Here is a 21,965-nt window from a genome sequence, read left to right as displayed (position 1 = left end):
TTTTGTGCAACTAATGTGAAAGTTCACTTCATCATACATCCTGTGCATTTTGTCCTGCAGAGGCTGCTCACATGTGGGGGTGATTAAAGCCATGGAAGAAGCCGGGATTCCCATCGACATCGTGGGCGGCACGTCCATCGGCTCGTTCATCGGAGCGCTGTATGCCGAGGAAAGGACCGCCGTTCGGACCAAACAGAGAGCCAGAGAATGGTCCAAGGTTCAGTGCAATCCGTTGCTATGTCCATTCTTGTTCCATTTTCTCATACGTAGTGGCTAGTTTACATCTAACACGTCACCAAGAAGCACTAATGTATCAGAGCGATGGAACAGAAGTTGATGTGTCTTTGCTTTTTGGTTTAACAGTCGATGAATTCAGTATTTAAAACAGTCCTGGACCTCACCTATCCCATCACCTCCATGTTCTCCGGTTCGGCCTTCAACACCAGCATCTATAATGTGTTTGAGGACAAGCAAATTGAGGTAAGAGATGTTTTTTTTTATTTTTTTTTTTTTATTCTCTAGCAAGATTTTTCATATGCAGTCGTTTCTGATAGATTTCACCTTTGCTGGGTTTGTATTGGTGCTTGAAATCCTTAGAAATGCTTGAATTTCATTTAGCTGTTCTCAAGGTTTAGAAGGTTCTTGATTTCTGTATAAAGTCCTTGAAACTGTGTGGTTTTGGAATAAAGTGCAATGTATCATTTGATTGAAAGCCTAAATTTATTTACAGTTGAAATCAGATATTTAAAGATAATAAAAAGAGACTTTCACTCTGTCTGAAGTTAAATCAGATTAAATTTCTCTTGTTTTAGGTCAGTTGCAATTAGCAAATATATTCCTATTTGCTAAATGCCAGAGAATTTAGCAAGAGCATGTTTTTTAGGTCAGGCATGTACGTTATGTGTAATAGTGACATTTAATAGCAGTAATAAATGATATAAAACAGTGTGTTGAAACTGTCTTCTTTAATTCATTTGTGCTGTTTTTATCTCTAAAGTGGTCCAGGGAAAGTTTGAAAACTAACCATGAAAAAGCTTGAAAAGTGCTTAAATTTTACTGTAGGAGAAAAGTCCAAACCTTCATTCTGCTAATAGAACAATATTGAAAAATATGGCAGCAGTTAAAGACCCTGTCTTTAACCTTCAGGACCTGTGGCTCCCATACTTCAACGTCACCACGGACATCACGGCGTCAGCCATGCGCGTCCATCAGGACGGTGAGTCGCAGCCGAGCTGAGTTGAGCACGTTACAGAACCAATGCAATGGCATGTCAACCATCAAAAACTACTCCGGAAAAGTTTTGTATCTGCTGGTGTTAAATGTAAAAATAATAACCGTTTGAATAACCTGGAGCACAAAACGGACAAAAACCCGACTTTTGGACCGATTGGGCTTAATGATGGCAGAGATTTGCTTTCTGATTTGTACTAAAGACTGAAGCTGCTGTTTTCATAACCTCCACCAAGGCCAAACACCTGCAGTAGAAATCACACCAATAAGAGTTCACTGGTTTTCAAGAAGAATGTTTTAAAAACTTTATCAAAGCGTAAAATATTAGAAACGAATGTGACGGTAGCTTCTGAAAGGTCCATTGGAGATCTAACTGTTCAGCAGAGGTCACATCAGGCCAGAAGGTCAACGTTTTGACCATCCTCCAGGTAGGTTAGCAGGAACGTTTGAAGATCAGTGTTAGGGACGAGTTGATGCCAGGAAGCTGCAGCAGCCAGCGCAGTCTCTCTTTCACTGACAATAATTTAGTTATTAGAGAGAGAGATTCACAAAACAATGTTCACAGCCTTATGATGCATGAAGACAGGCTGGGACTAAAAGTGAAAAGAAGTCACTTGAAATGAGACTGCGTGGCTCTCTAGTTGTGAGGATGACATGAAGTTAGGCTGGGCGATATGGTTTCAAAATAAAATATATATATTTTTAATACTAGATCCATTTTCTAATTTTAAGAATTTTTTTTCCCCCCATCATTTTCTTTTCTGAAAAAGGAATTACAAATGACAGGAACTATTTTCAAAGAGTGGCTTTTGTTTCAGCTATTCCTTCTGTGAGCTGAGAGGACATAGTCACAACATTAGCAGAATAAAGACAAATGTATTTTGTTTTCCTCATGAGGAAAAATCTTGGATATCCATCCATCCATCCATCCATCCATCCATCCATCCATTCATTCATTCATTCATTCATTTTCTTTACACCCTTGTCCCTTAGTGGGGTCTGGAGGGGTGCTGGTAAATCTTGGATATATTTTTGTTATTTTTTCTGTTGGAGTTCTCATAAAATTACTACTTCATTCTCCTGATATCACGACTTTATTCTGGTAATGTTAAGACTTTATTTTCATATTATTTCAACCTTTTTCTCACATTAAATCATACTGTTAGAAATAAAGTTTGTAGCGTTATGACTTGATTTTATTTTTTTATTTATTTTTTTAATCTGAGCCTGATCCTTACTTTTTGTCGTAATGAATTCAAAGTCGGAATAAATGGAAGCTGTGAAACTCGCTCGTTAAGCATGCTGACATCACTCTGAACCATGGAAACCCACAGAGCAAAATGGGGGGGTGGGGATCCAGATTATTCCAAAAGTTTAATCTTCAAAAACCAAAAATTTTATAAAATCGATTTATCGCCCAGCTCTAGAAACTCCAAAATGCATCTTCCTTAAAAGATCATGATTAGCACTGTAATATTGATTAATCGTTGGCCATTAACCAGTCTTCTCTCTCCATTTTCTTATTAATTCGTTTTCTAAACTGCGATTCACCTCAGAGAACCTGAGGCACTTCGTCTCCAACCCTGACTTCCAAAGACTCGTCAGGTCTTGTTCAGGTTTCTCGTTAGCGTTTGGATGAAGTGGAGGTGGTGGACCTTAAATGTTCTCTCCATCAGACAATTTAACGGCAGACATCAAAGTCCAAAACGACTTTAATTCACATGTTCAACTGTTTGCGACTCTGCACGAATAATCCTCTAATTGTGTTTGAATTAGCTTCAACCGAAGAGTTAACCAGTTGTGTGCTGCGTTTTCTGAATGTGTAAAATCAAATCCAGCGCTCTTGACTTCCAGTTAACGTAACGCTAAGCTATCTTTTGCAGCGTGGTGCGTCACATTGACATCTTGCTGCTTTAATTGCATTGTAGCTGCTGGTTTTATGGAGCTTTAGCGCTGTATTTGATGTCCTGCAGGAATGCTGCTGATGTTTGCACCTTGGCATGTGTGTGGACTAACTGCTGAAGCAAAGCCTTTTCCTCTGTCATTGCTCCCGTTATGTGCTTCATCTAGACTCTTTCTTCATCTTCTTTTCTCACTTCCTCTACACGTCCCTTCTTTTCATTAAATGCTAACTTTTTTTAAATTTATTTTAGTGTAAATATGCCTCACTCTGATAGCCTTTTAAAGCTTCTGCCCTAGATATAACCTGTGTAGATGTTGATCCTAAATCAGAAAAGTCCCCTGTTACGTCGGTGTCAACATGTAGGATCCAGAACACATCGCTTCTTAAATCGTTTCCATTACCCCCCCCAGTAACGTACTACGTTGTTTCTGTCCTATATTCACCTTCATTCTTTGCTTCCTGTAGTTTTTATTTGGTACCATTTCAGTACTCCAGGTTTGGGAAGGAAAAACTTACTGGGCAGCCATTTCAATGGCTGTCACATAGAAAGCAACTTGCTTTTTTTTCTTTGGCCGTATCCCGACATCGAAGCTACAGAGATGGCACAAATGTTACTAATTTCCCCATTAATCTCCTTTTTATGGAAAAATAATTACATCTCCAGTAGTTTAAAACAAACTGATGGTCTCCTTACTCACTCTTTCTCTTCCTTTTCCTCTCTCTTGCCGTTGTCTGAGTGGTTCTCCCCATGTCACCCGTTTGATCCAGTCTCCTAACAACACTAATGCTATGTTAAGCTCAATTTTAAAGCGCCAATCATTCAGAAGCTGACGTTCTAAACCAGTTTTGTTGAGTAATTCTCAATCGTCAACCATTAAGTTTGACTGATACTAATCCAATCAAGCTTTTCTTTGTTTGTAGTTTATTATTCAGTATTTGTCTGCCTATTTTTGGAGTCTTTAAAACAAATCTGGCTGCATTTGAAAATGTACAACTACAACAAGTTTGAATTAAAAATTTATATTTCTGCACATAAATGCTATACTTCGCTTCAAAACTTACCAGGCTTTCTTGAGGACTTTACGAGTGATCTCGACACAGTGGTTTCCCAAGTATGGCAAGCCTTTAGTATCAAAAATCAAATATTAACATGTTGTAAATGGGGTGATGCGCCGTTTTTGCGTGAAACATGTTGTGAATCTAAACATTTGGTGGTGTAAATAAAGCACGATCACGTAAAAAAATGCACAGTGGCTTAAATAATGTGCAGTATACATATTTTGTCACATTTCATACATGTTTTATCATCCAGAGGATGTTTTATTTGTGCTCAGTCACTAGATTTAGGGGCATTTTACCCACCAGAAAAAAACGGCACATCCCACTATTTATGGTTCAGAACAACATATTTTAAGTCTGCTTTTTGATACTAATAGTTTGCCATATTCGCGTTTCCATCCTCACGAAAACATTTTTTCTAATATAGGTTGTCAGTCTCACCTGCGTCCACAAAGAACCATTAAAAAAAAAAAAAGCATTTAGACACACGAAAACTCAAGGAACGGCCCAAAACACAATTGTTTTTACTTCTCCAGACCTATAAGTGGCACTAAACACGAAGTATGGGACATAAGGCTTCCACATGAGGTTAGTGATAAACACAGTAAGGAAACAAAAAATGGTTAAGTCTGATTGGTATGACACGTTTGGGGTTATGGATCAGGTTAGCAGTTAGGCTGCATGATCATTTTCACTGTCCAGAAGAATAACCAGGAGAGACATTTTCACTCTGGAAGCCCTTTTGTTCCAAATCAGTTTAGTTTTCTCTAAAATGTTGTCTCTGTGTGAACACAGGATGGAAACCTTTGGAAAAATCTTTTTAGGGTTGGGCAAAAACAAAACAAAACATGTGGACAGGGATCTGAAGCAGACAGTGAAAGAATGACAGTAAGATTATAAAAGTAATACTTAAGAGCAACTCAAAAACGAGGTCTAAGTTTTGGCCATCCCAGTAGGAGGCTGATATGCAATCATTATCGGCATGAAAGTCGTTAGGGCCTTTTTAAAAGTGCGTTTAACTCGTTCCTGCATTGAATACCAACATAAAACTTGAATGAATTTTAAAAACGGGAACAAGTTTGAAGTTGATGCACAAAAAACTTATGGCATCGTCCGATTTAAATATTTGAACATTTCTTCAATCGGAAATGGCATTGTTCATTTAAATACAATGGATTCCTACCACAGGTCTGACTTTTAATCCATACGACTGAGGTCTGGGCCATTGCTAACATGCTTTATATATTACTAAATCAGTTCTGATGTGTATATGGAAATCTCTGTCTGGTTAGAAATGCAAACTAAATGGAGCATTTCTGTTTAAGAGCAACAGAAGAAGCCCTAAGGCTTAAAGTATCATAGCTGGAGGATCCCTGAATGTGGACCCAGGGTGCCGCCTAAGAAAGAAACACCTGCTCCAAACCTCCAACACCTTCAGCCTTTGGAAGTCTTTTTTCCTCCCACACATGGACAAACAAAATCCCTTCTGGAAAAAAAGTTTTGTACTTGTATGAGAAACACTTGATTTCAGTGACCAGAAATAAGTTCGGATGGAATCAGATTTTCCAACTTACAAAAGTTCATTGAAACATTGAAACTGTTTGGCGTTCATAATGGATAAAGTGGCAGTAATCTTCTGGATTGGTCCAGACCTCAAGCTCTTTGGAAATGTATAGATTATGTTTAAAAGCAAGTTCCAACCAACCTAAATGATATCTACTGTGTCCTCTGATGAGTGGTTAGATCTCAAGCCAGATTTGTGAAAAAGCTTGATGGTGGCTTATAAAGGCATGAGCTTTTTCTGCGGCTTGGTAAGGAACATTTACCCAAAAGTCAGTGGAGGTGTATGTGTTTATTAGAGCCGGTGTATGTGAAATTGACTATTCATTATCAGACAAAATCCACAATAACTTCAAACTTGTGCACCTTCTTTTTGCTTTTAAAATTCAGGTTGTGTATCTTCTAACAAGGAACAGTTTAAATGCATTCTTAAAAGCCAATAAAGAGAGACTTTTATTACTATGATAAGTTGATCGACGTTGTAAAAAGAGAACTGGGATGCCCCAAGACTTTTGCACATTACTGTAAGTAGACTTTAGTGAGAAAACATCCCGTTTCTTTCTGTTTCTTTTCTCCTTGGAGCCTCTTTAGCTTTTTGTCTCTGTGTCTCAAGTGTTTCTTCCTCTCCGTCTTTGCTTTCTTCTCTGTTCCTTTCTCTGTCCTTCTCGTTTTGTTTTCTTTTCCTCCTCCTGTTTTTTTGTTGTTGTTTTTTCTCCACCGTCTGTGACGTGGAGTCCGGCTCATATTTGATGTGATCCTCCTTGTCCATCTCCATTTCCCCGACAGGTTGCGTCTGGCGCTATGTTAGAGCCAGCGCCTCCTACACCCCCTATTTACCTCCCCTGTGCGACCCCAAGGATGGCCACTTGCTTGTGGATGGTTGCTATGTTAACAATGTCCCAGGTCAGAGTTCAAACACCCACTCACCAAAAATCACCTCTCTCTCTCTCCCCACGTTCCCTGAATCGACGGTCAACCACTTGGCTACCCTCCTCTTTACTGTTACCCCAGTTCTCATTTGTAACTAACCCATCCTTGACCAGGCGAACATTGGGAGCCCATGGTTTGGAAGGAAATACTTTATAGATGTAGATTAAGTGTCCTGTTTTATACATCCTGTTCTAGATCCCACTGGCTTTGTGATACACTCATGTAACCCTTTCCGTTCTTAAATCAGTGTGTTGGACTATAATCCAGCTATGCAACATTTCTGAGATCTGAGATGTTGCCCGTGCATGTTTGAGCGTCTTATGCATGACCACAAAGTTTCTTTTTGTCCAAGACATTTGAGCTAAAATAATTCATTTTCCCTTGGAAGTTCATAAGATGACACAAAAAAAATTGTCTATGCTGGCTTTTCTTTTTTTTTAGCATATATATTTTTTTCTACAATAAGTTGAGGGTTAATGTGTTGATTTCGACATGGAGATAGCGATTTGTTGCGAAACTCTTCACACTCCTTGAACTTTTTCACATTTTAATGGCATTTTATGTGTTGGACCAACACATAGATTAGAGCTGGTCAGTAAATCAATGGCAACACTTATGGAGATAGATGTGTATCGATTGACAATGCATCTGGTAGAATTTTCAATACTTTTACTGAACTCCAGTCCAGAACCGCACAGCATTCTGGGTAATGTAGACAGATTGAAATACTTTAGCCGCCCAACCTCTCACTGCCAGCTAAGCTAGGTTGGTGGCATCAACTAACTCACTCACTCTTTGGTTACCTAGCAACAACCTGCTCAGTAACGTGCGCAGCAGCAGTTTCAGGTTTGGTCACCATGCCTCATAACCGCTTAAAAATAAACGACTGTGTGGAGTGAAAGCTGTGGATAAAACAGGAAATATCATATTACCAGTTTGGCTAGATATTTAAAACAAAAAAAAAAAACAACTAATGAATAAATGTTAATATTGACTGATAAGAAATCCTTATCAGGATACAGTTTTTGCCACTTTGCCCAGCCATAACATGAATATAAACATTGGCCACAAATGTTCAGATTTTTATTTATGAAAGAAAACCTTTGCCTTCCATTTCACTGTTGGTCTGTCACATAATGTCCCGATAAAGTACTTTAAATTTCATGGTTTTAACATGAATAAAATGTGAAAAAGTTTAAGGATGATGAATATTGTTGCGACTCTGAAGTCTTGTGAAACACCAAACCTTCATCATGTGTTTTCTGTTGTTACGGATCGCTCTGCGTTTCGGAGGATCGAAATGTTTTTGTCCCCATGGGCTGAACTGATGCCATTCTCCTTCCCCACCCCCCGGGAGCATGTCACTCTCCTGTTTTTACTTCAATCATCTCTGCCTACAGGAACATGTTCAGCCTCTCCTGCTCAGCTCCTGTTCTCCTCCCTGGCTTTGCTTCCTTTTATCTGCATGCCAGTTCTTGAAGATCAGCTGTAAATATGAGAATATGTGTTCTGGATCCTGTTGTTGCACACTGTAAACCCTTATCTAAACCGAACAAAGCCCTTGAATCGAAATTTAAGCCGGTTGCCTCTCTATAGTCACGTTTTAGTAGGATAATCCCACCTTAGCAATCAGCATACTACATGCACAGCGGCACCCCTCGCTTTTCTCTGTGGTGCTCCTTATCCTTCCAACCCATGCAGCGTCTAGCCTTCTCCTGCCCCCTGCTGGCTCTGAGCTGTGCTGCAGGACTGAGTAGGCTGGTTGCTTCTCTGCCATGTTCACAGTATCAGACCTTGAAATGTTGTCCAGTCAACATCTGCTGCTGCTTTGTCAATAGAAACATTGCAAGTAAAGGACCTTAGCTTCCATCTGGCTAACTAAATATCTAGCTAGATTGATAACTAGTTGTATATCTAGCTAGATATCTAAATATCTAGCTAGATACCTGTCTATCTAGATATAAAGATAGATATCTAGCTAGATATTTCAATATCTAGATATCTGTCTAAATATCTAATTTAATTAGATATCAAGCTAGTTATCTAGCTAGCTATCCAGCTAAGTATCTATCTAGCCAGCTACCTAGCTATCTAGTGAACTAATTATCTAGCAAGCTAGCTAGTTATGTAGCTAGATAATTAGGCAGCTAATTATCTAGCTATTTAGCTATTTATGTAGAAATATACAAAATAAATAATTTCGCACAATTAGAAGCAATGAAGCACTGTTGATGGGACACCGTTTGGAGGTCTGTGATGGCCTCTGTGCTCTCTTGGGGGGTTGTTGCCATTTGCTTTATTACCTTTTGCATAAGTCTCACAGGGCTTCTGTGTCGGGTAATGAGGTTTGCAACACAGTCTAAAGATGAGCAGCACGGCAGTCCCAGCATATGCGGGGATCAGCTGCCGCCCTCTGGCTGAGCTCCCTCTGCTGTTTGGGTTGCGGTCTGTGTCGGCACTAATCAAATAAGGTGTAGGAAACGTTATTGAGATGTTATCCCCCCCCTTCCCCTTCCTTCCTCCTCCCTGGTGTGCCAGGCTCTCTGTGGCGCTATGTACGGGCGAGCATGACCCTCTCGGGGTACCTGCCGCCTCTCTGCGACCCCAAAGACGGCAACTTGCTAATGGACGGTGGCTACATCAACAACCTGCCAGGCAAGTACAGGTGGAGTCCCTCAGCCCCCAAAACGCTCCGTACCTCTGAATGTCTGGCCAGCTCCAGGCGGGGGGGAGGTGGAGCGATGGATGGGGAAGCGCTGTATGAGGGGAAGCCGTATTAATCAATTTACTAATGTTTACCTGTAACGGTAAGTAAGGAGACAAGGTTATATGAGGGTAGTCCAGTGGTGATGCTGAGTTTTCCCAGTCGAAAAAACATCAAACCAGTATAGATAGTTACTTAACTCATCTAATCTCAAGTCAAATACTGATTTATTTTTAGTTGAGATAACGAATCTCATATTTTACAGATTCATTACACACACGGTGATATGTTTAAATCCGGTTTGTGTTCATTCTGTTGACTAAATGCGTAGAAATGAAATTCACCTTTTGAATTAAGTAAATGAAATAAGGTTTTGATTATCTTATTACGTACTGAAATGCACCTCTATGTAAAGTTAAGCCTAAAATTATTCGTACCCCTGGCAAATTTCGATTAAAAATTGAAGTGAGCTCAAATAAATAAATAAAAGAAAACTCAGTTGTGAAAATAAATATAATTGATCTGTTTCCATTATTGCTGAGCAGATTTTTACAGTTTCTCACCTCCTGGTTGAGATGAGAGGTGGTGACTCTTTGCCATCACCTTAATCTGTATCTCCCTTCTTATTAGGTCACTTCAAAATGTTATGATTACGTTCATTCAGAAGGAAATGTAGTTAAAATTGAATAGATTAATCTAAGCTTAAATCTGCCAGGGATATGAATAATTTAAGACCATAAAGGTGAATGTCTCAAATACATCTTCCACCAGTTCAGTTTTATTTCAGTTAAATAAATGATTGAATGTTTGCTGAATGCAGCTCTGGTTTAAAGATGGGAAAAGTCAGCATTTTATTAAACTTGTAGCCATTGGTCCTGATGAATTGAAGTGGCTGAGAGGATTTTTGCCCCGTCAAGCAGCCTGGTGTGGATCAATTAAACATTGGGTGGAGAATTTGCCTTCAGTCTTGCACTAAAAACAAACAAACAAAAAAAAGAATATTTGCTTTTATTTTGCACAGCACACCAGTCTGTCCTGACAAGAAAATCCAAATTTGTTAAGTTGGTATTTCTGATTTGTTGTTGGGTTGGGCGATTTTGTATGCTGTCATTTATCTCATTTAAGTATTTCTCTTTTATTTATTTAAGACATCTATACATTAACAAAATGCAAAACTGATTGGCTCATTTTGGATTTATTATGGCGCCCAATTTTAACTTGCGCCCAATGTGATTCCCAAAGACAAGCAACCACGATGCAAATCGCCCAGCCCCACGTCTGTCATTTTGAAATTATGAAGTCAGTTTCGGTCAACTGTGAAAAACATAAATGTTATCTGTGTGTGTTGATACTGAGGGGAGGAACTTTGATTTATAAATAATTACATTTATCTCTTGAATGCATTTAAGGCAGCAGCACCTGACCTCTATTGGACTCGGGTTAAACCCAGACGTGCTGCTCTAAGCTGTATATACGTACATTGTACATTGATTAAGACTCGCCAGAGGAAATAATCTGATGAAATGCTAATATTTGGAAATTTTGTCTCTGCGTTCTTCTGATAAGCCAGACAAGAGACTTGAAGAAACCCCTTTAAATCAGTAATGAATGAATGTAATGAATTCAGCTGTTTTTATTGTATTTCCTGGCTCATACTGAAGGTTCATTGTTTGGGGGTTTGCGGATAGACTTCCTGTTTCTGTCCTTAAAGTAATTCAACGCCACAAAAATATTTATAGCCACAGAATTCTAAGACAGAGACGGAAAAGCCATGATTCAGACTCCATGCCTGTCGAACTGGATATATTCAGTTTTTATCTAACAAATTGGCCATAAATAATCTGAAGTACATCAGCACAAACCCACATTTTTGCGGTTCAAGCCCATCCAGACTCTGTTCCGCCCTGAGTTGGCGTCCAAACAATCGTATCCACAAACACGCTGGTAACTTTGCTCTGCTTTTTTGCTGCTGGTTTTTGTTTTTCCGGGTTGATGTTAAACGTCCAACAGCGGACATTGCGAGAAACGTGGGCACCAGGACGGTCATCGCCATCGATGTGGGCAGCCAGGACGAAACGGACCTCTGTAACTACGGTGACAGCCTGTCCGGCTGGTGGCTGCTCTGGAAGCGGATCAATCCCTGGGCAGAAAAAGTTAAGGTAAAGAACGGGATGGACTCAGAGTTTACAGCCTTGGAGGACTTTTTGCTGAAAAAATAAATCTGTGAAATCTACTAAAATTTCTGAAATACAATCACAATACTCCAGCTGGCCTAATTTCCTTCCTCAGGTGCCGGACATGGCGGAGATCCAGTCACGCTTGGCATACGTGTCCTGTGTCCGGCAGCTAGAGGTGGTAAAGAAAAGTGCCTACTGCGAGTACATCAGACCGCCCATCGACCGCTTCAAGACCATGGACTTTGGCAAGTTTGATGAGATCTATGTGAGTGATGATTTATTCCTAGAGCATGATGGGCATGATGCAGCTGGATCTCAGTGAAGTACATCAATATTAGAAAGTTAACTTAGTTTAGTAATTCAACTGTTGCGATGATGTTTTGAAGAGCAGGAGCTTATTAAAGAGACACAGACCAAAATTAAAGGCTGTAAATTGCAACGTCAAATGTCTTAAATCACGTTTGATATTTTTATAACAACTGAAGGCAACACAGTCACTTGATTGTGACTTGATTGTTTGGAGATGTAATACACACACCTCTCCAAATTGAGTATAAACTCAAATACTTCAGTCATTGACCGTATCTTTACATATTCTATCTTCCAAAAGTTCGGCCATGTTATTTCACTAATTAGCTGGAGAAAAAAAAGTGTTTTCTAAAACTTTCAGCATTTTTGAACGTCTGTTGCAGGAGATCGGTTATCAGCACGCCAAGATGCTGTTCACCGGCTGGGCGCGGGGCGACATCATCAAGAACATGCTGAGGGATCACCGCTCAGCTGACTACAACGGCAGCAAGAGGACAGACGTGAGCCCCGCTATAACACACACACACACACACACACACACACACACACACACACACACACACACACCATGAACGCTGTTGGTTTCCTGTAGAACATACACATTCACTACAACAGATATGGATTTACAATATAAGGAGGATGATCCTTTTGTCTCTCAGATCGACACGTGTCCCGGGGCTGACTTCACAGATCTTGCGGAGATCGTGTCCAGGATAGAGCCGGTGCAAAGCTACGTGGCTACAGAAGGTGAAACCTGCTTCCCAGAACCGGAGGAAATGTCCGTTCTGCCCGTAACGGCATGTTTCTGGAACAGACATTGCTTTATTCGTGTGTTAGGGTTAGGAATAAATAAGAGTTGGAGCCTCTTCTTTGTTTTTAGTAGTAATACCAATTAAAGGGTCCAGGATCCCAATTAAATTAGAATTTTCTGCTACTCTAAATAGCACCTGCTACTAATACAGTAGGTATTATTTGTATTGTGGGCTCAGTTGAGTGATCTCTATAATGTGTGCTTTAAATCTCTGTGTCCAGCGGAGGAGTCAGACTATCTGACGGAGTACGAGGAAGATGGGATGGACCCTGTGAGAGAGGAAGAGGGGGATGAGGAAGAGCATGAGGAAGCTGAGGACCACTCCCCAGAAGAGTGGGGACAGAACGGGGTTTTCCAGACTGTGAGTCCTGATGAGAAATAAATAAAAGACACAAAAAAAGCAAGAGGTTTGTGTCTGCTTCTGGTTTCTGGTTCATGTCTGAACCGTCAAATATTCTGTAGATTATACAGGATGTTAGACTCATTTATCTAAAATTAAAGCCTTGAATTATTTTTTTTAAAAATGTAAGTAGGCTTTAAATTCGTTAATCAAAGGTCTTAAGTCTTGTCGTGGTAAGAGTATTTAATTTCATACATTCTTTTTAGGAACTTCTATCAGGCCAAAGTTTGAGCCGTGTGCAGACTTTTCTTCATTCACTGCATTCTGTGACTCAAGGTGGTCACGGCCACCGTCAACAGGCTGAAAATACCTGCTAGCTAGCTAACAAAAAAGCCATTAGCCATCGTATCACAAAGTTCCTACGATGAGCCACAAAAAGACCCCAGAAATTTCATAGTTTTGGTCACTTGCATGACTCTTGTACATCTCTGTCATGACATCGGTGTTGCATTTTATTCATGATTGTCTTTAAAAATCTTAAATTTGAGTTGGCGACCCCTGCAATTACCCTCTCCAAATAAAGTCGTATTGAAAAATACTAAAGCTACGTTATAACTTTCTCTTCATCACGTTTTGCGTACTTAGCTTCCTCTAAGTTAATTTTTCTTGATAAACTCTAAAGCGGTGACTCATTTGGGGGTTTTGTAAACTTCTAGTTGAGTAAAGTTTGACTTCTCTGTTGAAGTTTTGGTTTGTGACTGCTGGGTGACAACATTTTACCCAGCAGTTCAGTTTCCTCTCATGTTCTCCACCTGGGATGCAGTGCGGCAAATAACATGTTTTGTGTTTAGCCAGAATGTGTCGCTGTTGAAAATCTTCCGATGTCTTGCTACCGTGGTCAACTGGGCAACATCAGCGACAATAAAACTGAAACCATTGAGTGAAAGATCTGTTTCAAAGAATAACTTCTATGTTATGTTGGAACGTAAAAAGAAAACATACAGAACATTTTTAAATACGAGTTGGAATATGAGTATTCAATATTCAAGCTACAAAGCTTGAATATTCAGGGTAATATCAAAAGCATCGCCTCCTTTAGGGACCTTGTTTTCAGAAAAAAAAAAATTGTTGAAGAAGAAACAGGCCTCGAGTGTCGCACTTTAACCTTAAAATTACTTTTTTTATGCTCTGCAGGATGAGGATAAATCTGTGAGGCAACGGCGGAAACCTGCCAGCGACTCGAACGCTTCAGACTGCTGACAGAAGGCCCTGGACAAGCAGAGGACAAAATGGAGGGTCAGACGACCGAGGGGCCATAAACTCTTGACTTAAGACTTGAAATGTGGATGCCACACTCAACATCTGAAATTTCTGCAACGTCGGAGCAATGGTCTTTTTTTTTAGGGAGTTTTCTTTGTTTTTCTTCTTGACCACCTTCAAGAACCAGTTTTGTTCTTATTGTCTCATTTGCTTTAATCTCTGCGGTCCTAAATGTAAGCAGTTTCTCCTCTTACAGACACTAACCTGAACTCAATTTATACCACTAGACAAGCTCTCTAAATTTGACTTTTACAGTTAATAATTTCTAGAAAAATGTTTGATTTGGCAAAGCATCTCTCCATTGAGGGTTTGTCTTATTTCACGGTCCTCATTTGCTTTTGCGCGTTCGCTTGTGTGCGTTTTACTCGTGCCATGGTAATTTTTATTTCAGATTGGAAAAGCTTCAATTAGCTTGTTACCAAGACAGCGCTAGGAAAGCACCCTGTTGGACAGGCAAAGTGTAAAGGTAAATATATAACAATCAGGTAGGGTTTATGGTGAATAAAATAAAGCAGCATTTTATTTCACAAGAAAAACAAAACACAACTTGTGTATTTTGAATTCAGCAGAGCAAGGTGAACTAACGGTGCTTTTTCTATTCTAGATCCGTTGTGGGGAAGGGATCAGAACAGACAAAAGCGACTAGATTCTGAGCGATCATTTGTAGGAGTCAGTAACTGTTTCATTTTAGAGATCATGTCAGAATGCGTTAAAGCCTTTTTAACCACACTTCACGGCGGTCAGTGAACACGACTGCGGCACATTTGTTGGACTCGCTTCACTACACAAACAAACGTGTTGGTTCTGTTTGCACAATGTCTGCACTCAGGGTTTCTGCATATAACTTGACGTTCACGGGGAAAAAGGTAAAAAAAAAAAAACTGGGTTTTTTTTTTTTTACCTTTTTGTTTGTGTTTTTTTCCAGCTTGATTCTCCAATCGGGTGCACACACACACACACACAAAAAAAAAATCCCCAAATCTACTGTAAATTCTTATTTGGGAACGAAAAATACGCAGAAATCCCGAGTCATCTCAGCGATACTTCTGTTAGAAACTGTAACAAGGTTATAACATGTTTAATAACGTCAGTATTCATACATGTACATAGAAGGGATTTTGTAAGTTGATGCTTTGCTGCATAATAGGGAACCTAAACCAAAAATAATAAGTTGTTCTCTAAACATCTCTTCTGTTTGTTTCAGCCTTTGCTGGTCTGTTTTGTTTTTTTATTAATTATATTTATTTTTTAATTTATGCGTCTACCATTGGCGTTGCGATTTAACGAAAGGCAGTCAATTGTTGTTTTAATTAACATGGCTACAGCTTTTTTGCACTGAAATGTCTGATGTGCTCTTTGCTAGGACAAGGATTACAAAGAGGTTGTAATTTATGATGCATATTGGGAAATAAACATAACATTTACCCTGACCTGTTTGAAGTTGTTGTCTTAAATCAATTTGTGTAAATGGTGATAAAATGCAACTCACACAGTTCGTTGGTCGGTTGTGGAGGTCGATGTTTGCTTTTCGACACATGCGGCTGAAATTCTCCGCACACTGTGCAGTTTGTTTTTGTTTTTTGTTGTTTTGGGGTTTTATGTCACATTGGTGCATTTCTCAGAATTGAAATTTCAGAAACCACTTGTTCATTCTTCATATTGTGTCACTTTTTCATATCAACAAAGCAATTCAGCCTCGGGATACTACAAATTTGAAAATGTAAGATGAGAAAGATGAGAACACCTGCCCAGTACCTCTTCTTGTGTCTTAAGTCAAGTTAATTCATATTTTACATTTTTAGCAAATTCGGTAGTTCAAAGTCTTGAACACGATTAAAACATGATAAAAAAAAACATGTCAATGCAGTGGCAGAATAAAGACGTCATGAAAACTGATCTGCGTTCCAAATATTTCTCTATCAAAGGTAACTCTAAACAAGTGGGGTTTCAGCTTTGATTTAACAGCCCTTAGTGTTTCAGCAGTTTTGCAGTTTTCTGGAAGTTTGTTCCAGTTTAAAAACTGAATGCTCCTTCTCCATCTGGTTCTGGGGGTTGCATCTTTAAGAACGAGTATGTTCACACGTTGAAAACACTTGACAATAAAACACATATTTCATATTTTCTCATCATGAATACTTCGTTAGTTTGTGTAAGAAGTTCTGTCTGTGGGAATTGGACTGCTGCTACCATCTCAATGGGGAAAAAAAAGCATCGGTCATGATTATGAAAGCTTTGGAAACTCATGGCTCCGTCAAAGAACAAAATCGTGAGTAGTTGTTTGAACAGTGGAGGAGGGGATGAAATACGCTGACCTTGGGAATATTCCCACCTGCAGTTAAAACAAACAAACAAACATAAAAAAAACACTCCTTGTGACCGCCATGTGATGCTGATAAATCTATTTTACACATATTATTAAAAAAATGCTTCAAATGCATCAAAATATACTTGGCTGCTTGTGCAGAGTTAAATTATCGTATCTTACGAAGAATAACTAGACGCGTGGTGTCTTGAGAAACTTTCACAGCTCGTGAATGTTTAATATTTTTTCCATCAGTGCTGAACTGGCCATTGCTTTTTTTATTTTATTAGCCCAGCCCTGCATCGCTGCTCCAACAAACCAGAATCAAATGGCTGAATTCAGCATTTAGTCGTTCAACTCTGCAGACATGAATAACGCGCCATTTTTTAGTGAGCTCAAATAGCCTCTAACCAAATAAAACGTTATCTGAAGACCTTGGAACACAAAACAAGCAAGCTATTGGCGGAACATGTGAACAGAGTCAGCTGTGTGCGGCTATATAAGGAGGACTGTGTTTGGGCTTTCCTCAAGGCACCTACAGGTTGTTCTGCTCCAGAAATTTCTCACCATGAACTCCGTCTGGGTGCTGTCCTGCTTCAGCCTGCTGCTGGTAGCTGCTACCGGTCAGGCACCAAAACCCTGCTGTAAGTGTTTCTGGGAAATGTTTTGGATTCTTTTGGAGTCTGTCGCCATAGTTCATAGACAAAACGAGGAAAACGTGTTTAGGTTCTTTCCGTTTCCCTCCAGTTAAAGCTGCAGTATGTAACTTTTATTTTTAGAAAACAAACCAAAAAAATTATATATATATATGTTTTTATATATTTGTTAAAATTATGATTATGTTGTGATATGATACATAATCGGTAAACAAAAAAAAAAAAAAAATGGAGCTTCCATTTCTTTTCCCAGTGCTCCCAGTACTAAGAGCAGAAACAACCAATCAGAGCCAGAAGGAGGGACTTAGCATTGTCAATCACTCTTGTGCTCAACCTCTACCCCTTGGTCTCTGCTATGCTACAGCTGGTTCACTACAACCACAAATGCTAAGTGTAAGGCTAGTTAGCATAGCTACCGATGACGACAGATAGGCGGGTCTTCTGTAGGTAATTTTTTTCTGAGCCATTAGCACATTTAGCATCACATATATGAGGTGATTGACAGCGCTAAGACACTCCTCCTGGCTGTGATTGGTTGTTTTTGACCTGAGCGTTGCATTTTTGTAGCTGAGGAAGGATGTGGAGGAGCCTCATATCAAATTGTCACAACATCATGACGGTTTTAATAAACACGGGAAAAAAAACGTTTTCGTAAAAGTTACGTAGTGCAGGTTTAAGCTGTGTAAAACATAATGTTACATTTTTAAATCGATTTGTATTAAGAGCATTTCTCAATTATTTTAATTTGCTTTTCCATAGTTGCTCCAGAACTGTTGACTGGTGGCGTTACTGTGGTGCGTTCACTGACTTCTCGTACCTTTTTAAAGATTTTTCCTGTTGGACTCTTATCTAGATTGAAACCTTGGATCTTTGAATCTTTACTCGCTTTCTTACCGTTTGAATCTCCTCACCAGACGACTGCAGATGGACTAATGGTGACATCAGGAATAGTTGCCTACGACGCTCTGGGACAGAGGCTGCGGGCCAGACACTATGGCAACTTCGGGAATCTTACTGTGGCAGTGGACGAGCTGATGCTCTACAACCAGGTTGTACACATCAGTTATACTAACCTTTCATCTGAAGGAACCCGTCCCACAGATTTATTTTTTCTGAATTTATTTTCTTTCCTTTAGAGATCTTCAGTGTTTTCATCAGACCACAAAGATTTTTTTTTTTTCAATTAAACTTTTGAATTGGAAATAGATTTTCTTTACACCTGGGATATGTTTTTTTTTCAGTTATATGTTATTTTAAAACAACTCTTTGATTGGCACAGAGAAACACAAATGAGGTTTTATGTGATTAATGATTAACTCATGCTGAGTATAATATGCATGAAAAAGAACATACATTTTTTGTCTTGTTCCCTGACCTGCAGAAACATTTTTTATTACAGAAAAATGGCACCTGTACATTTATAATGTTTATTCTTTGTTAAACAACTAAAGCAGAAATGAAAATCTTTAGGCAGGGATAAAGACTGATAAACCGCTGTCCATTCAGTATTACTATTGATAAGGCTATTTAAGACAAAATCCTAGCAATTTCATTATTTTCATCCGAAATCTATCAATAATCTATTTTTGAAAGAAATTATTTTACTCAGTGAGCTCTAAATGTGTTCTTTAAATTTATAAGAACAGATGCAGGGTTTCCCCCAGAAAAGCCTGGTGGTCAACTGTGTTTTTGTATTCGAAGATGTTAGGTTGACAGGAAATGTAAAACTATTACTGGGTAATTATAAATGTTACAGGAGGACATTGCCAGTGAAATGCTATTTAAACCCACAACTACAGAGTCTTAAAAACAACAAATAAAAACTAGACATATTAAATTCCTGAAGAAATTTAACTGGGGCCTGCCCGACATGTGCATGTCGCTTTGGACCCAGCGTTCTGACACTTAACCAATAACACGTCCATGCAAGCCAGCAAGATTGCACAGCTGGACTTGCTCTTGGTAAGAATCCGTGCAGTACTGACATGCTTGACATGGTTTACCACCAGAGTGCAATGACTGAAGCTCATGCCAGGTCCATCACCATAGTGCAACAGCTGACTTGGTTCACCACTACACTACAATGGCTGAACCCCATGCACAGTGAAATTCAGTCCGAGACTGACGACTATAACCTTTGCACATGTGGTTCTCACTCACGCTGCGAAATAAAAAAAAATAAAGACAGTGGATAATTGTTTTTTTCTAGAAAATTTTCAACCTTCATACTAAGGATTTTAATTCACACTCAAAAATTCAGAGAAATAATAAATTTATGTAAACAAAATATGAATACACCTGGGCTGTCTCTCTGTTTGGTAGAGTTTCAATCCTTATGAGACACCTAGCGTCGGTCTCAAGGACCCTGACAAAAAACCATAAACCCTAGCAAAATTTTGAAAACATTTTACGGGACCAGGCATGTGTTTCTATGTCATGACCGACTTTGAGACCAATAGAGCGATTTTTGTGGTCTTGAGGGCGAGTTAAAAATAGTTTTGGAGTCAGAAATCCACTGTGCTGTGTGTGTCTCAAAGAGAAAGATTCCTGACTCTGTGAGACACTCAGCCTCGTCTTTTGCTCGTTTTTTGCAATTTATGTCGCCATTTTAACTCGGAATCCCACTAAAAGTAATAGCTCCCTTCTCGGAGTCAAGCTGAACATTTTGATACCACTTTTGTGGGGGTGGACACAGCAGTTCAGGCCGCATTAACGGTGATGGAAATAAAATAAAGATATAAAGAGACCGCTTATTGGGTGTAGAACAGGAGGTTCCTGCCATCCATTGCATAGGCAAGCCCCAAAAATGCAGTAATAAATATGAAGTTGTGATGACTGCCTGCATCCATTCTTTCAGGAGGTCATGTATGAAATCAACTGGAGCGCTGAGAAGTGCAGGAAGTTGCCTCTGGATACCTACTTCATGCCCATGCATGTTCCTGAAGACGCTTTGCTGCTCGGTCAGACGTTCCTGGGCTCCAGCTCCTCTTGGGGGATGGGTCTGCTGACCAACACCTGGGTGGGGCAATTTCCCAATAACGGTGAGAATGAACCCTGACCTGTGACATGTGAGTCGATTCAGTTTCTACAAGGACTGTGTGTCAAATTGATTCTGGAGCTGTAAGGAAGTGAACAACATTTTATGATATTATCATTTATTACGATCATATTTTTAAGTATAAATCTAACCTTGTTCATAAAAAGAAAATAATTCCCTTTATCAATAGGGTGGTAGCAGTGTGGTGGTCAGGACCCGGATGATATGCCCGAATTAAAATAAAATATTGTATTTTCCTGCAGGAAAACGAATCTGGTTTGTGCCTTTAAGCCGAAGCACACTTGAATTATGCAGCAGAACAATGGCATGAAGCACACCAGCAAGTCCACCTCTGAATTATTAAAAAAAAAACATTTTTTTGGAGTGGCCTAGTTAAAGTCCAAACTTAAATCCGATTCAGAAGCTGTGGCCTGACCATAAACTGGCTGGCAATGCTCAAAAACCCTCCAATATGGCCGCATATTGGCTTTGCAACACAAGCTCTCCTTGAACTAATGTCATTTTTGGATGGAACATATAAAGTCGTGTTTCATGTTTGTGCAGACACGTATTCATCCACCTTCACTGAGTTCGGCTGCCTTCCTGTGACTTTGACACACTACTCTCCAAAATCAGGATGGACCACCATCAGGTTGGACAAACACAACAACCAGCTCAATGCAGAACATCAACACATCTATTTTTTCTACCAAAATAAAGTAATCCATTGCAGTAACAGATTAGTGGTTTTAAAAAAAGAAAATCCAACATAAATCTATCTTTAGCTAATAGTTAATAGACAAAGTGTAAAATATTGTCCTTTTAAAATAAATTTTGTTAAGGCAAAATTAACTAATTTTTTTTATTTCTGTTTCAGCACCTACAACTGGGTGATTGGGTTGTCTAATCCACAGGATTTCTTCGTTCCTCCTTTCTGTGACGAAGCAAAAATGGAGAAATTTGTCAAGCCGCAAAACTTCTTCTCTGCCATGGGGTCCCTGGCCATGACAGTGCAGTCTATGAAGTGAGCAGCAGGATCTTCTTAAAATTTTCAGATGATGTTTTCCTGACTGCTGACGCTGTCTAGGAAATGCTACCAATAAAAACGTTCAAATAGAAATAAAATGAAACACGATTTATGGTGTTTTTACTGGTTTTCACTCGTAAAACATGGCTGAAAACGAGCATTAATTTATGAGAAAACGTCAGATGGACAAAATATGTTCGTAAAACAGGAATATCAGTATAACAGGAAGAAATGTGGTGACCTTTTGGTGACCCACGGCAAAGCAGTCAGTGCTAGTTCTGGGCGTATCGATCTAAATATCGATACTATCTATACCAAGGTGAGTACTGGTATTGTAATGAGATTGATATTTCTGTCTGCAGTTTCTCTCCCTTTATGTCCACATCACAGAGTTTATATGCAGGACTTAAAATGCCAAATATCAATACATTTTCAATACTAGCAGAATTGTATACCTTTGTAGTGTTTGACAATTTTAATAGGGCTAAATATGATTTGTGTTAGAAATAGTACTCAGACCTCATGTATGCAGACCACAGTTAGTGACTTAGTTAATAAACAGTTGTGTAGTAAAGGTGAAAAGTGAACTATCTTATTTAT

General features: G+C 39.2%; 2 protein-coding genes across 4 annotated transcripts in view; both read left to right on the top strand.

Annotated features, from left to right (window-relative positions):
• Nucleotides 1-15,773, top strand: part of pnpla6 (patatin-like phospholipase domain containing 6) — a 37,634-nt gene extending 21,861 nt beyond the window's left edge. The window contains exons 27-37 of one of the 3 annotated variants that reach the window (XM_007567635.2): nt 61-217; nt 364-480; nt 1,147-1,216; nt 6,539-6,655; nt 9,221-9,337; nt 11,397-11,545; nt 11,676-11,828; nt 12,256-12,372; nt 12,532-12,619; nt 12,905-13,044; nt 14,218-15,773. In XM_007567635.2, the coding sequence (XP_007567697.1) occupies nt 61-217; nt 364-480; nt 1,147-1,216; nt 6,539-6,655; nt 9,221-9,337; nt 11,397-11,545; nt 11,676-11,828; nt 12,256-12,372; nt 12,532-12,619; nt 12,905-13,044; nt 14,218-14,283 (1,291 nt within the window). In that variant the 3' untranslated portion in view covers nt 14,284-15,773. Of the gene's footprint in view, nt 1-60; nt 218-363; nt 481-1,146; nt 1,217-6,538; nt 6,656-9,220; nt 9,338-11,396; nt 11,546-11,675; nt 11,829-12,255; nt 12,374-12,529; nt 12,620-12,904; nt 13,045-14,217 lie in introns of all 3 variants that reach the window. The other 2 variants (XM_007567636.2, XM_016679435.1) reach the window with 2 other exon arrangements.
• A 1,370-nt stretch (nt 15,774-17,143) lies between these two features.
• On the top strand, nt 17,144-21,472 carry LOC103148728 (ependymin-like). Its single transcript, XM_007567634.2, has 6 exons — nt 17,144-17,289; nt 18,061-18,095; nt 18,216-18,350; nt 20,159-20,342; nt 20,903-20,990; nt 21,216-21,472. Exons 1-6 carry the CDS (start codon nt 17,214-17,216, stop codon nt 21,364-21,366), a joined length of 669 nt encoding a protein of 222 aa, XP_007567696.1. The 5' UTR covers nt 17,144-17,213; the 3' UTR covers nt 21,367-21,472.
• Nucleotides 21,473-21,965: the final 493 nt, after the last annotated feature.

This window comes from Poecilia formosa, unplaced genomic scaffold (assembly GCF_000485575.1).
Source record: "Poecilia formosa unplaced genomic scaffold, Poecilia_formosa-5.1.2 Scaffold211, whole genome shotgun sequence".
NCBI classification, from domain to species: Eukaryota; Metazoa; Chordata; class Actinopteri; order Cyprinodontiformes; family Poeciliidae; genus Poecilia; species Poecilia formosa.
Note: the sequence above shows the minus strand (reverse complement) of the source record. Positions and strands in the feature narration are given on the sequence as shown.

What these genes read in the sequence shown, in the direction of transcription:
- LOC103148728 (XM_007567634.2), top strand. Translation starts at nt 17,214, where the DNA reads ATGAACTCCGTCTGGGTGCTGTCCTGCTTCAGCCTGCTGCTGGTAGCT. An exon ending in TCAGGCACCAAAACCCTGCT is followed by an intron (nt 17,290 to 18,060) that starts GTAAGTGTTTCT and finishes GCTTTTCCATAG; the next exon opens with TTGCTCCAGAACTGTTGACT. An exon ending in AGCTGATGCTCTACAACCAG is followed by an intron (nt 18,351 to 20,158) that starts GTTGTACACATC and finishes CCATTCTTTCAG; the next exon opens with GAGGTCATGTATGAAATCAA.